This window comes from Phaethon aethereus, assembly GCF_964289735.1.
Source record: "Phaethon aethereus genome assembly, chromosome: 4".
NCBI classification, from domain to species: domain Eukaryota; kingdom Metazoa; phylum Chordata; class Aves; order Phaethontiformes; family Phaethontidae; genus Phaethon; species Phaethon aethereus.
In genome coordinates, this window is record NC_138578.1 from 15,266,445 (window position 1) to 15,281,923 (window position 15,479).

Sequence of the window (15,479 nt, forward strand, 5' to 3'; positions counted from 1 at the left end):
AATGCTCAGTTTGCATTGAGTAATCTTTGCTCACTTTTGGCCCTTTTAAGAACACGTATCAAACAGAGAGAAATGCATTTCCTAGGAAGAAACAGCTTTTTGGAACTTAAGCAAAACAAGACTTGAGAAAAAGCTGAGCATCCACATACATGCGTTTCCCATACAGCAGTACAGTTCTCACTAGTACATTGAATGACTTTGTATTTGCAGGTGACCAACGTGCAGGCACCAGCTGAAAACAGGTTGAGTAACCATATTTTGCTGTACGTACCGAGTTCTTTGTGAAGAGCAGAGTTAACGTATGAGTTGTAATTATCCTGGCAGCCCTAGAAGAAACAAGTCGTAACTGCTTACACTTAGCGTACCCTAAACAGAAATGCTGCAGTGCTGAAGCCGGCCTTTAAAAGCATCCCTTTTCACAAAAAAAACCCCAAACACAACCAATTATACACAACAAGCCACAGTTGCTTGTTTACAACTAGCCTAAAGGAGAACCTTTAGAGGACACAGAAGGGAAAGATTTATTAAATGCTGAGCAGCACTTCATTTGTGCTAATGATTCTCAAGTGCCAGTATGCAGAAAGCAAACATGATGAACTAAACCTTCATGTCCCAAAGGGCAGCCCCTACTAGTTACAGAAAATCCATTTTCTTTCAAGTAGAAGTAAAAAAAGCAAAGTATTTGCTCTAGATGATACAAGTGTGTTCCCCCAGTGCCAAATGGCAAAATAAGCTACCTTTTAGAAGTATTTTGATGCCATAATGTCCCTATCAAGCACAGGAAGATAGGCGATTGCTGTACAATATGGGAAAGTGGTCACTAGTAGTGCTCTGAAGTACTAGAGCCTGGCTTAAGCGTGTTTGAAAGCACTTAATGCCAGCACCTAAGCATTAACATACTATTTTTCTAGCGTGGCTTTACAATATAGTTCTCAATTCTCATTGACCACACATAATGCTCTCCTTATGGTTAGTTGCAATTACAGCCTTACCTGTGCGAGGCTCCCGCTGCTGTCCGTATGTCTGAGGTCCTCGAGACAAAACTGTTGGTATCACTCATTTAAAAGAACACTTAACATCTACTACTCCACTTCCATTCTAATACTACTCCCTCCTTCCTTCCCCAGCAATAATTATTAAAAAAATAACTCCAAACCAGTTATATGAAAGCTAGATACTGTACATGTGATCACAACCAGCATCCTTCTAAGCAACCAACATTTCATGGTGGATATAAGGCACTTTTGAGCTGCATATATTCAAAACATTAAAGAAAAACTACAAAAAAAAAAAGGGAAGAAAAGCATCCACTCCCATTCACGGAGCACTAATTTGACTTCTAGGAGTAAGTTACATGAACCTAGTACGCCAACACCATCAGAAATAGCTGCCCATTACAAATAATTAAACCAGCAATCGGCTGTGCAACAGACTCGGCCAAAGCTAGATCAGAGCGTCTGCTTTTCGGTGACATTACACGTTAAAAGGCAAGCACCCAAGTCATTGGCTAGACTTCTGAACTGTCGCTGCCGCTGCCACGAGGTGTGGTCATCGCGACGCTGCTGCTGGAGTGGCTGACAGGGGCTTTGCTTTTCCCAGCAGAGGGCTGTTGCCTCTGCTTCAACAAACACACAGCTACGACCACAGCGCAGATCAGAAACGGCAGTCCTGTCAAGCCTGCAGTAACGGGTGCGATACCGTTTCCAGAGTCCCCGCTTGTGATTTCCAGCACCAGTCTGTGATGCAGCACCCCAGCTGGGACCACGTCTTTCTGGGTGACGACAGCTTTGTCAGAACGGTCAAGTGCAAGATGCTGAATATTCGTGCCCCTGTTTTTATCTGCTCCAATGTCTTGCACGAAGACGGGGTGTCTGGGCTGGCTCTGCTGCTGCCGCCTTTATAGGCTGTGGTGCTAACTCCTCCTTTAGCAGAGGACAACACGTGGTTGTAGTGAAGGCTTCTTTTGCCGTTGTGCCTGTGTGCATTTTCCTTCGATCGGACAGTGTAAATAGTGTGAATGTACCATTCTCGGCCAGCTGTCGCCTTAAAAGAAAAACAACAAACACATAAAACCCCAACAAACCAGAACCACCCCCTCACACATTTACTATAATCTGGGAAACACCAAGCATCAGATTCATCCAGACAGGTCGGATCATCATGTTGGTTGCATCCCAAGTTTGCTGCCAAACACGCTTCATTAAAGTCAACGGCAGAAATAGGCACTTGGACACAGGATTAATCTTTTCTCAATGCAGACTGCTGAAGTGGGTCAGATAAACTATGTTTCAAGAGAGCCTGTATCTTTCCAGTGTTAATGCAGAAAGGCTCCTGCATTTACCTAACACAACACTAGTCTTACTTTAGGCAAGAACAACCCCACTTCAGGAGGACAAAAAAAGACTTCAGGAATTTGAATTAATCTGCCTTACAGCAGGATGCACAGTTCTCTTCTTTAATTTCATTTTGTATAGAAGCCATTTACCTTTATTTTCTTTTTTCCCAGTTGCAAGAAAATCAAGTCTAATTTCTCAGTTTTCTCTCTGTGAAAATGCCCCCATGGTGAGCTAAACCAGCGACCCTGCTCCCAGTCACAGCGAACATGTCTGCAATAACAGCAAGGCTGCAGAAGCATAGCTCAGCATTACAAAGCAACGCTGTCGTTGTCTCCACACTGTTAAGGAGGGGGAACAAAGTAAACGTGTTGCTGAAGTCTGTCGCTGACTAACACAGCGCCCATGCTTACCTGCATGCTCTGTTCTCCACCTCGGTCGTCTTCTAGCATGAAAGAATTTCTGCAATATTTTTATCCGACAGCTTACCTGGAAGAGTGGAGCAGACAACAGGCCGAAGCCATCGGAACCCAGCTGTTTTACTAGAGGAAAAGCATCTGCATGATCAGCCGCTAACGTGGCGTAAACTCCAGGTTTCCAAAGGTTCTTGCTTGTGTCTCAGGTTGAGCTTTATCCTAAAGGAAGTAAGTTCAGTATTTACAGATTCTCGTGAGAATTTTGGGCGTCTAAAAATGCATGCTGCCATAACTCTTCATTTACGTACCAGGATCTTGAGTCTGTACAAGAGAGAGGGTGAGTCAGCCAGGCATCCGTATTCCCAGCTCTTTGGGCTGCGCTTGGGCACGTACCCATCGGCACCGGTGCAAAGGAACACCTTCTCCATGTTGCAGCTGAAGGATTCACCGAGATTCTGAACTGGATCCACCATCACTCAGCCATAGATTTCAGGTCCTAGTAAAGCAGATAAACACATTTTTACATTATACCGGTCACTTCAAAATTATTAAATCAAGTTATTACCAAACCATTCATTGTTAAAAATTGTCAGGATAGGAATTATCTAGCTTTAAGTGTATTTCTCTCTGCACATGAGGACAGTATGTTCCCTGGCTGTTACTACTGATTTATCATGGGCTTTAGTCTTATTTTCTGTTACAATTCCTACTGACATGTGGTTCTTAGAGTGCAGCTCTTCTTAAGCAAGCTGCTCCCTTCTCTTCACTAGAGGGCAATCCATATTCACATATAAGAAACTACCCAACCTGAGAGCATTATATCAAGCAAAATAAAGTTCTTAAGAGGACCTTTGGGTTTCAGGCTGATAACTCAAATAAGGGACCAATTAACACCAAAATTATTTCTAGTCCAATACTGCTGTTACCAGGAGTTTCTCCGGAACCTGATAACAGCTCCAGTCAGTGAGTGAGTACAGCGTGTGAGAGCACCTGCCCTGGGCCAGAACTCAAGAAAAATCAAGAATGAGTCTGAGCAGCTTGGCTGAAGCCAGCTGCAGTTACTGTGCATCCAGTCTGCCAGTGAGAACAGCTGCAAGACCACATCAAGGAGCCTCAGGTGTTCAAGTATTCGATTCCTGCATTCCTGACCAGAATAACCTAAGCACTGAAATTACTTAGCCCCCTCAAAATGAAGCAAAAAGTTCTAGAATGGGCAGCTTCAAAGCAAAACAGAGTGAAGGCAATACGTGATTATGCAGTAACTGAGCAAAAGTTTTCAGAACTGTGGTTTCAGATATACGCACCTAAATTCTGCATCTACCTTTGGAATGCTTTTTCTCTCAGAGCCGATAAACAGAACCAAAGACTGTTTCAATTACACTAAATCACATCGTATTTTAGTGCTTCTGTATTTTACTTTTCTGCAGTGGAAATACATAGACCACGTAGGGGCTATAAAACTAGTAAAATACATTTCAGCTTTTGTTAAAAGCGGTTCTGTTTTAGCTTTCATAATATGCTAAATCTACAATTGACTTTTTACCTTTGGTAAAGGCTACATCAGCTCCTTCTCCAAATCCCATTGATCCCTCAGATATCCAGAGCTCCTTTTTGGACAGCAGAAACATTTGAGTGTTTAGGCTGAACTCTGGGTCACTGACCTGTGGGGGAAAGTGAAATTCAATGATAAAAAAAGTGCCTTGGTTGATGCTTTACAATGATCATTGTACACCATTGCCAGAGTAGCGATGTGCTGATCAAACTTTGCAGCAGTACACAGCATTTATAAGAATCCCGCCTGTATAGATACATACGTACATTCATAAACCTCCTGTTGTGCTTCTCATCGGGACCCATTAAAATACACAATTGTAGCGGTTTATTTCAGCATTGCTGAGAAAAACAGCAAAACACACGTGTTTCCTCAGATACAGGACAGCAGTGTATCTTTTCAGTGACACTTGGAAAAGTTAGTGGGAGCACGGGGCTGCGGTGCAAGGGGCCAATACAATTAGATCAGGACCAGAACCTAGCTCAGCACCAACTTGCTTCCCCTACTCCAAACCACCCGCGTGCTCAAACCAACGAGCACAGGATGGGAAACCTCGCCTGCCCCTACTCAGCGATGGCTGCGCTCTGCACGTTCCACTTGCGACCTAGAAGCCGCCTGCAATTTGCCCGGAAAACTAACCTGGCCAATGGCCCACGCCTGGAGGCGACACGGGAGTTGCCCTGCAAGTAGGTTAACTCCTCTGGGGCGATGGTAGGTCGCTCCTGGTCACCACCTTTCTGCCTTCCCCACCGCAAACACCTCGTGGCTGCAGAGGCCCAACAGAGCCCGACACATTTGGATGGAGGAAGCTGGCACCAGGCTGCCGGTTGTGCCTGTCCCCCGAATCCGGCACCCCGGAGTGCTGCCAGGCCCACCACACGTGTAATGCCAGGGAAATGGAGAGGGGAACTGAAGGTGAACGGAAGGTAAAGAACTAAACTGGCTCATGCCACTGTTTCACCTTGTTAACCACAATAAACCCAGCATTTATGGGTAACAGTCATAAGCGTGTGATTATATAGACAGAAGCGCAAAAGCAACTTAATATACAAATACCACCTCAACTCTACTTATTTCCTTCCTCATCAAATCATTTTCCTTTTCCTGTGTAGCATGCGTGTCCTGCATTAAAAGGCGGCAGCGTGAAGACTATTGCTGCAGCAGTATCTTTAATTTAAAGTGACAACATTTCAATTCAACACCAGTTGTGTGAGCAAACAAGACTGCGACATGCACGTAATACAGTTGCCTCCACACTTGCCACGCCACAGGATAACAAAGCAGAAAGCTGAAGAGCAGCTCTCATGGTCAAAAGGGCTGAATGGCTCTGACTCACACTGACAAGGCCTCCGAGGTATCCAGGACATTTTTGGGTGGGGGGGGATCATATCATTTTTCATGTATTGACTGAGGATGCAGAAGATTTTAAAAGTTTGGTGTGTTCACTGGAAGTTAACAGATCAGATTTAGAGTCCTTGGTCCCCAAATGCTAAGTCATTCATCAAGCTAACGGCTACAGAAAAGCCGGTCTTCGTAACAGTCCACAATAGTTAAGTTACTGCTACTTGGTGCATTGCCTTTTTTTTTTTTTTTTTTTGCATTAATATATACAGGAAAATTGTCACAAAGCCACACTAACTCTGAATGAAGCGTTTCCCACTGCTTGAGGAAAAGACCCTCTTGATACAATTATATTACATTGAATCTCAGTTTTAAAAATCAACCTCAGGACTACAAGTTACTTTTGAAAACAATCTCACTTAGAACTAAAATTCCTTCTCCCTTCAGCCTCCATCTTCCTGAAAAAAACAGCAAAGTATTTGGGAATAGGGTGGACTATGAGGTAAATAAATGGAAAAATAAAATTTTTATTACTGGAAAAAAAATATTTTCATTTGATTTTATCTCACCTGAAAAAATGAGGTCTAAAGCAATCTACAAGCACTGCAAAACACCTTCTGAAGCCATCAGAAATACTCCATGATTTTCTCTTGACAACTGGTGCTGGATAGCCTATGCCAGAACTTCTCTTTCAGTGGTTACAGAACACCTGCCTTTTCAGCCTAAACTTGCTTTTGGCTGGTTTTGCCCGTGAGGCTTCACAGAAAAACGTGTAAGTCTTCAGTAAAATGGTGCACCTGTTGGAACCTGATGTCCATATCAAATCCAATCGGGTCCCGTGGGCTGCAGAAGACAGGAAGGGCATATTGCTGACCAGGTGCAACAATGCAAGGGATGAATTTCACAGTGTAAGTACCCGAGTAATCTCGTACCTGGGAAAAGATTAGAGAATTGAGCATTGCTCCCCTCTCTCTGAACAATCACTTTTTCAGCTCACATTGTTCCTGAGGCCAAGCTGAATTCCCAGCAGCACCCCAAATGCTTTCACAAACTCAGACGTTGCTGTTGATGATCTCAGTGCTTTAGCTCATGCAGGAAGCGTGTGCACCAACGCTGTCGGAGCGCTTCAGCGGCGCAGGCAAGGCACTGACACATGCTGTCTCTCGTCTACTTCTGTGTAGAACGAGGACTGATACACAACACCTACTATCAGGCTTTTGAGGGACTGACCTTGCCGCAGCGGTGGTGGGAATCAAACATGTCAACGTCCACATCTAACATACTAAGCCTCTCTGAAAATAGAATTATTTTGGACAGACTTTTAGTGAATGCAAATGGCTCCTCTCCCGCCAGCTCAGCAAGAGCTGAGTCACTGGCCTGCGTCCCTCTCACAGGTGCAAGGCACTTTTAAGCCAGCCTCTTCTGCGCTAGAGGCACAGGCTTTGGGGCCACAGTAGTTCCTGAGCTCAGCAGGAGCTAAGCAGCTTTGCCACATGTGGGGAAAAAAAAACCCCCAGCTTCTCAGAACAGCAGCAGCAACTCCTGGATCACAGCTTCCTGGCAATGCCAAGGGAGGTAACATCATGGCAAACTCCCCAAGAGAAGCCACAGCTCCAGCACTGGCCTGCTCGATGAGTGGTGCCAGCCAGCGTTGGCGGGAACACAGGTTCAGGCCTCTGGATCCAAGCTCCAGGGACACCAGGGACTTCTGACCGTTCATTGTGTAATGAAAATACATGACTGCATCCGAATGAGTTGATGCTTACTGATCTTACAGTGCTGATGACTGCATGGAAAATACGTTAAAACCTTTTGAGTCCCTAAATTCAAGCCCGAATGCAAACTCACAGCGAAGTCGGAGATAAAACTCCACTGCTGCACAAGCTGGTGGAAGGTCGCCTCGCTTCGTAACAGACTGAGCGTAAATGTGAGGCCAGGGTGGTCAGCAGACATCACCATTGATGCCAGAGATGTTCCTGAAAGAATAAAAGGCATAGTATAATTTGCCATAATTAATACTGACACCTGGCATAGTATAAAATCAGCACGCAAAAGCAAATAAGCAAGAGAATGAAAAGAAATTAACTTACACCTCAGAAAAGGAAGCGCCTCAGTTGCTTATTCCCCTTCTACACCAAGACAGACCCTTTACTGTGATATCTTTCTCCTCTGCCAGGTACACAGCACTACAGATACTCTGGCTAGCACAGGGGGACAGGCTGGGTACGCACCTGGGTGGGACATCACCAGCCGGCCCTGGAAACGAATCTCTGTTCAGAAGTTCACCACTAGTCGCCCTTCGTCATTGATCCGCATACTTGTGGCATAGAGGGAGCCTAGGGAGGAAAAAGCCAATGATTTTACCACGAACATTTCCCAAGTGCATCTTTAAAGGAAGGCTCTTCATATATTTTCTGCATCTGGAGATCCGAAACACTTTACCTAAACCCTGGTGCTCTTCACAGATATTAAAGCCTGTCACACTGATTGTTTTGAGACAGATCTCCAAACCCACCAACCTCAGAAGAAATGCACTCATTTACACCTGCTAATGGTTCAATACACTAAGGCAGAATTTTTTTCCTCCCTTTTGCTGACATAAGACCAGACTCACCTGAAGTATATCCACATATGCCAATATAACAGAGCACAGGCAGGAGAAAGAAGGGGTCTGGGACTTTTTGTCACACAGACACCAAGGCTTCTCACTCCAGTAAGGTCCCTTTTGCAGGCGCTGCCCCTGCACAGGGCTACGTAAGTGCTTCCATTGCCCTGTAACTGTGTACCAATTCATCGCTGGAGTCTCTCTCTCCATAAGAACGTCTGCTTTGGAGTTGGTCTGTGCACTAATTTATCTCATTTTTTTATAGATTAAAAGCAGCATACAATTTAGGGAAGATTCAAAACATCTGGTTTAGTAACATAAGGCATTAAAAACCAAACATAATTGTCCTTTTGGTGGGTGTTTTAACTGAGGGAGTCAGCATGCTGTTACTGCTTTTGAGACTCTCGAGGCTAAAAAGCATTGAATTATTGACCACACATCTCCCATCATCAGAACGTCAAATAGGATGGAGTTTAGAAATGACAGCATCTGAAACAGCTCACCTTGGAGCTCTGATTCAGGAGGGCTGCCTATCCCATCTTTCCACAGGATAGCCGTGTCGTACACAAAGGTGAGTCTCAGTTCAGACTGCAAATCAAAATGTTGCCAGCCACCAACAGCAGCAGGGGAGTGGAAGACATAGGAGACGTAGAGAGGCACCCGCAGAGTTACATACGACTGCACCAGATTTAAAACCTGAAAAATATTGAGGTACCAGGTTACTGCCTGCAACCTGAAAAAAAAGTTACTTTCACCACCAGCCTTGCATTCTCATGAACTGCACTCTTTAAACCTAAGCAACAAGAACTGCACAGAAACATTTTACGTCTCTTACTGACATCACTATTATTTCAGGTCCTGCAAATCACCTCACTTGATGGTGTCCTCGAATCTTTGCTAGATTAACATAACAAGGTTCATACCTCTCTAAAATAAGGACCACCTAAGATCGAAGGTGGCCTAAATTAAAATTCCGGATCAGAATCAGCAGATTCCTTAGGCATTCAGAAATCAAACACAAATTTAGAAATTAGTCCTGTAAATAACACCTACCTTTACAATAGATTGAGCTCTATGGATTATGGCACCCTGAGACACTGCAATTTAAAACTATGGTCTGAGTCAAGAAGATGTCCCTGTCTACCAAGCAACTAACAAGCAACCGAGCAGATAATTAGTAAATAAATATTCTTTGCCCACTGAGCATCAGTTGAGAAGATAACAGTGGAGCACGCACCTACAGAATGGTAAAGTACCAAGCTGCTGGGCCAAGGCTGGTTCAAGGTGGAGGCAGCACAGAGGCTCTACAGCCCCCTGGCCTTTCCTCTAATGTAAGTGCAATTGCTGTAGGGCGCTTGTGCTTTGGGTTATTTTCTAAGTAAATGCAATGTGCTGTCAGACATTGCACAGGGGAGCCACTGTGCCTGCTCTGTGATCGATGTTGATGTAATTCATATCAAAGACCGGGAACGATGGCCTGTTTTACTCAGGACAATTATGTGTTTGTTTTCTCCTTATCAACCAAGCTTCGATGTATAAAATCTCACGTACTTGACAGGTCTGCCTGAAGACCAAACACTGTAAACCTCAATCAGAGCTTCTAATTAAAAAAGTGTTTTGGGTTTTTTGTTAAAAAGCATTTTTTTATGTAGCCTTAGAACACACTTCCAGGATCAATAACATACTTCACACATATGGTTTACTTCTATAAGGCAATAAAACTGTACCCTCTTCTTCCCATATGCTGGTATACAGGGTTTGGATGAAAGCACAAACACGTACATAGGTTGGAAAAGCTCTTTGAGTCAAAAAAACTGAGTTTCCAAAATCCAGACTTAGGAGCAACAGCAATACAGTAAGCTGTGCTCAATTACCGGGAAGATGAATCATGTCTGTGTACAGAAATACAGCGCAAAGGAACAAATTTGTACTTCTGAAAACATTTGTGCTAAGGGAACACATATTAAGCTGCCTACATAGTGACTAAATCCTTTCTCATGCAATCCTTAGTAACACTTTCTGTTGGACTTGTGCTTCCAAAGTCTCCTGTTGAGAAAGGAAGGCGCTCCAGTGCCACATACCTGCCCATCTGTGCCAATGGAGCCACTGCAGTCTGTCAGCAGCTCAGACACATCGTAGTAACTGTTAAACTCCCAAAGGCAAGCCTCAAGGTTGAGGTTCTGGTAGAGACTCAAGGTTTTGGCAGACCGCAAAGCACTGCTGTACTGGTAAGTTGACGTTTCTTGAATCACTTTGGGGTTCTTCGTTTCCTCTGTGATAAACCCATGTTTGGCCTGGATCTCATTATAGTCCAGTAGGTTGGAGCACTTGTGTCCCACACGAGTGCCATCTGGGCTAAGCGTTAGCTCAAAGTTGGATAAGGGGCATGTGGAGATAACTGGCAACATTCCTAAAACATAAATGTCACATGACCCATTAACAGCCTGAATGGAAAAGAGCAAATGAAGTATTCATTAATTGCTTGTGAACATATTTTTAGAGCTGCAGTGTGGAAACATAGGAGCTATGTTTCATCCATAGGAAACATAGGAGCTATGCCCAATGTTTCATCCATACATTAACCTTGCAATTGGCAAGTTGTTCATTAAACATGGATTATTCATGGTTCTGCCTCAATGTAGCAAACCACCGTGGAGACAAATCTGTGGGAGAGGAAAATTCCAAAGCAGCGTGTGTTAATTAAGTGGTAACTCTCACCACCTAATGCTTACCATCCATATGGGCCATTGTGACTGTTAGTCAAATCAGATTGGGATGGTCAGGATCTTCTGGACCCGTGTAGCGAATTTCAGCTGAGAAAGGTTCTGCTCCTACTGTTCCTGGGATGCGAGGTTGGCAAAGACCTGAGCAAAGGGGAAAGACAGGTTGTGAGATGCCTGCTAAACTGTGTCAAGCAGCGTGGGGATGTCTGTCCATAGAGCTAGGTCAGAAAAATGCAGAAACGTTGGCATGCTAATCAGCGAGTTCCTTACAGCTCTGCCCATGCTGCCTGGTCTAACCCCTAGGGCCAAGAGGTCCTTTTCCCGAGAGGCAAGTACAGAAGTATGGAAACCCTTCAACATCCAGCAGCGGCTGAGGAACCTGACCTCTTCCTGATAACAATTTATTCTCCCTCCCTAGAAATGGGGAGGTGGCAACTTTACATGAGCATTTACCTTGGCAGCCATGAGGTGAAGGGCAGGGTGGTTCACAACCACACCTGCGCTCTTGCCACAAAAAACAGGCTGCCTGAAGGGAGCTGCAGACAACAGCTAACTAAAGTACATAGGGGCAGTTTGTGCCGTTCTGCAGGGTCCACCACTTACACTGGAGAGGTATTTTCAGGTTCTTTCTTTTCTGTGTATGACTGAGGCAAAGATCATTTCTGATTAAATTACAAAAAACTGATACTTTAGGAGCATAGTGGTAAATCCACAGAGGAGCTATGGTGCATAATGGCCGCTTTAGACCTATAAATCTAACACTAAGGAGCCTCGGGGAACCTTGAAAACTTCACAGGCTACTGCCCAACTTCCTAATGATGGAAAGTCTCAAGGGAGCTGCTCTTCAGCCACTAAGCTGCCTAAAACCTCGATGGATTTCAGTTTGGATCACATGCTCAAAAGCTCCCCTTCCTTCCCTAACTTGTGATCTTAACAAAAAATACTGCCTCTATCCACAAGCCTTGTCTTGTCTTGTTGACAGGCCACTGCCGTTACAGCAAGACCATGACTAACATCCTGGTAACACAAAACTTTTTCAGTTCTTCCCACATTGTTCAATCCGACCCAGGGCTTTTGCACTGCAGCTGGAGGAGATAGAGGTGAAGGACTTCATGTAGCAGAGGAGGTGTAGCAGGAGGACTGAACTGCACAAAACAGAGAGCTGACAAGCACAGCATGACCCCCTTGTATAGTCAGTGAGCTAGTGCTTCTCTCACCCAGTGAGCATTTAATTATAGACCCTAAATGAAGTATTTTAGTCTAAAGAAACAGAGAATAGTCACCCCCTCGCACCCAACATCTTGGCCCCTTGAATACCGAGATGCAGTAAAGTCAGGCTCCTAATTTTATTTGGGCAGAACAGAACTTTAAAGTAACTCCCAAATAACTGTTCTAGTCAAGAACTGATTGAGCAAAAAGATGCATTTTCCTCATTTGAATTTCTTAGAAAAAGCAACAGATTAGACATCCACATCTATACATAGATATAGATATGCATCACAGTAAAGAAATGTGAGGGATGTAGGCTAAACCCAGAATTAGGATGTCCCCTTACCTTCTAAGGCATAGCCTAAGTTCTCAGCAGTTACTCATGCAGTGCTACTATACCTGAATTTACACATGGATTTCATGCCCCCACCCTTTTCCAGCACCTGTTTTTTAACTGTCTTCAGTCTGCAGGTCTTTAGATAACATCAAATTCAATATACCTACAATCTGCTCTCAGTGTCAGTAGATGTGTTGTTTAAACTAAACACATATGGAAACAAAGGTGTATTTGGAATATGTATGTTGAGAAAAGCAAAGGACCCAAGACTGGGGAAGTCAAATTCTGCTCTACTCACTAGTCAAATTAGATGAAAAAAAAAAAAAATCATTATCACCATACACCCACCAATCTTTTACATGTGACCTATGATGGGTCTTGAAAGACCAGAGCTGATGAGACGATTACAAGATGCTTCTGCCTTTCACTAGCAACAGTCCCATATGTGTATGAAAAAAATTAACTGAACACGTGAGCACTAATGCCCTAAAACAAAACACCCCATAGCAGACCACCATCAGCTGCAAACACTACCTCATCTTTTCCCAAGAAAGGCTACCCAATTCCCATGATTAACAACTTACCTTCCTCTCTGTTTACTGTACAAATTGGACTTAGCAGCTCCAGACCTGCATCACCATTGGCATTCACAGCTCGCACTGCACACTGAAGCCTGGAGCCTGCCTGGAAGTATATAGAGTCCAGGATGATGGATTTGGTGCTGGTAAAAAAAGTGTTGGAGTCCGCTTCCCTCATCGGGCTGGTGACACCATCACTCCCACTTGGAGCACTGACAAGCCAGCGGTACAGGGTCAGAGTATCACTGATGTTTTCCATGGCGCAGATGGATCCAGTTTTGTCGTAGTTTAAATACTTGGGATTGCATGCCTATGGGTTGGCGTTTACACAAAATAAAGGGGGTTATCTATTCTTACCTACACCTCCTCCAGGCAAGCAAACAATTAAGCATTATTCTAACAGCACTTTGCTTATTACTAAACCTGAATCAGGAAAGCAAGACCTTTATGCAGGGACACTATTTTCCCCTTAATTGAGGGGATATGAATGAATGCCATGAGGTTTTTAAAATTAAAAACAAGAACAAAAAAAACAAACCCCAGATAGTAGTGAGTTGTTGTTCCAAATCATTTGTCACCTCTGACTTTGCTAACTGGACAAATGCTAGTGGTAATGCCAAAAACTGAACTCTTACTTGAAAACATCAAAGTCAGTTCTCCTAAATTCAGACACTCTAGCTTGAAAAAATCCCAATGTGAAGCCACTCTAATAAATTAGAGACTGTTAGAAACATAACGTGAATGGCCTGAATTCATACATCCCTGGCAAAGAGCTGCCAAGTTATAACTGCGCCCTCCCTGGCAGTCTGTTGCTGCTCCCACAACAGAATCAAGCAGGAGTGAAGATGCATGTGTGCTTTTTGCTAGTGTAAAATTCAGCTTTTTTTTTTTTTTTTTATCTTAAAATCATCCTTGATCAACAGTTTAAAACACCTGACTCTACACAGAAGCAGCAGGCACACAAGTACATATCGCTCTGCCAGCTCAGTCTGGGAGAGGAGCCTCCTGCAGATGGGACAGGTGGCTGGTACCAGAGGCTCTTCAGTCAACTTTGGTAAAATCTGCTGCTCATGGCACAGCTCTGTTCACAAAGCTCCAGATTCAAACTGTTTCTAGAAAGCTCTGTATGGCCCAGCCACAGAGTTTTTTTACGCAGCACTTATCTCCTCTTCACCTTCCTGTCTGCTCATCTTTATGTTTAGAAATCTCTGTTTTTCTGGCCTTAAGTCATCATGCATCCCAGTCATCTCCTGGAACTGGTTATTAGTTTGACAGCACAGCCCTGTACCAATGACCTATTTAGGCTGGCAAGAAACACTTACTGCAGAAAGAGCTGTTACGGGTTAAGGGTATCAGTGACCCTCTCTTGGAAGCTCTCGTTCTCTGGGTTAGGTCAACAGAAAGACTTATGCAAGTGGCTCTGACACAGTAACAGCCTGCTGCTTTTAGTTGTTATTTTCTGGAATTGAATATTTTTTCAATTACTTTACATGGTCCAGAGCATGGAATGAGTAAGTTGGACAAAAGCATACAGAAACAAGTCTTACCGTTACACAGACAACAGGGTAACCAGTTGAAGGGTGTGGATTCTCTTTGCTTTTAGCAGTATCGTCATACATCAGAAGTGAGACAACCTGGGGCACAGCTGGAAATGTCACATCTGCAACACTGTCCATTTCTTCAATGTACACAATGGCTTTATTCATCTGAGTTGAGAGAGAGAAAAGGTTATGTATACTGCTGAAAATAAGGAATGGAGCAAGAAGAAATAGTGCCTGCAACTTAATTTCTGATACCAAGCTCATTCTGGTTTTACCCAGGATTCTTTGATAAAATGGTGATTTGTATTAACGAAGATTCACTCCTCAGTGGTTTTTAAAGCTTTCCACTTAAAACCTGCTCACCAGTAACTAGCTAAAAATAAAGGAAGATTTAATTTCCCAAACACTAGGAAAAGGGAAATGAAAATATTCCAATTTTTCTTTAAAAAAAAGTTAGCATTGGCAAACAGTCAAACAGTTGCTCACTCCCCATCTTCAGCATGGCAAGAGAAGGAAACAGGATGAGAAAGCTTGCGGGTCCAGCTGAAGACAGGGAGATTGCTTACCAGTTAAGCTGTACTGGGTGTGCACAGCAAGGTTTTGGTAACGGTGAGGCTGCAGGGCTGGCTTCTGTGAGAAGATGCTAGAAGCTTCCCTATGTCCAGTAGAGCCAATGCCAGCTGGCTCCAGGATGGACCCACCGCTGGTCAAGGCCAAGGCCAAGACCAAGCCCATGAGCAACGGTGGTAGCGCCTCAGGGATAACATAGTTAAGAAAGGAGGTAAAAAAATGGCAGCAGAAATCGCAGCCGGAGAGGAGAGTGAGAATATGTGAGAGGAACAGC

At 43.9% G+C, this 15,479-nt stretch overlaps 1 protein-coding gene across 1 annotated transcript in view; it reads right to left on the bottom strand.

The window, feature by feature from the left end:
- Nucleotides 1-1,507: 1,507 nt before the first annotated feature.
- FREM3 (FRAS1 related extracellular matrix 3) overlaps nucleotides 1,508-15,479 on the bottom strand; it is a gene marked incomplete at both ends in the record, with an annotated part of 69,544 nt that continues 55,572 nt past the window's right edge. The window contains 17 exon segments of the mRNA XM_081999607.1: nucleotides 1,508-1,860; nucleotides 1,863-2,036; nucleotides 2,816-2,917; nucleotides 2,920-2,968; nucleotides 3,058-3,225; nucleotides 3,229-3,245; nucleotides 4,293-4,410; nucleotides 6,440-6,574; nucleotides 7,491-7,618; nucleotides 7,874-7,916; nucleotides 7,920-7,978; nucleotides 8,751-8,943; nucleotides 10,329-10,657; nucleotides 10,980-11,007; nucleotides 11,011-11,111; nucleotides 13,101-13,404; nucleotides 14,642-14,800. Of these exon segments, the coding sequence (XP_081855733.1) occupies nucleotides 1,508-1,860; nucleotides 1,863-2,036; nucleotides 2,816-2,917; nucleotides 2,920-2,968; nucleotides 3,058-3,225; nucleotides 3,229-3,245; nucleotides 4,293-4,410; nucleotides 6,440-6,574; nucleotides 7,491-7,618; nucleotides 7,874-7,916; nucleotides 7,920-7,978; nucleotides 8,751-8,943; nucleotides 10,329-10,657; nucleotides 10,980-11,007; nucleotides 11,011-11,111; nucleotides 13,101-13,404; nucleotides 14,642-14,800 (2,460 nt within the window).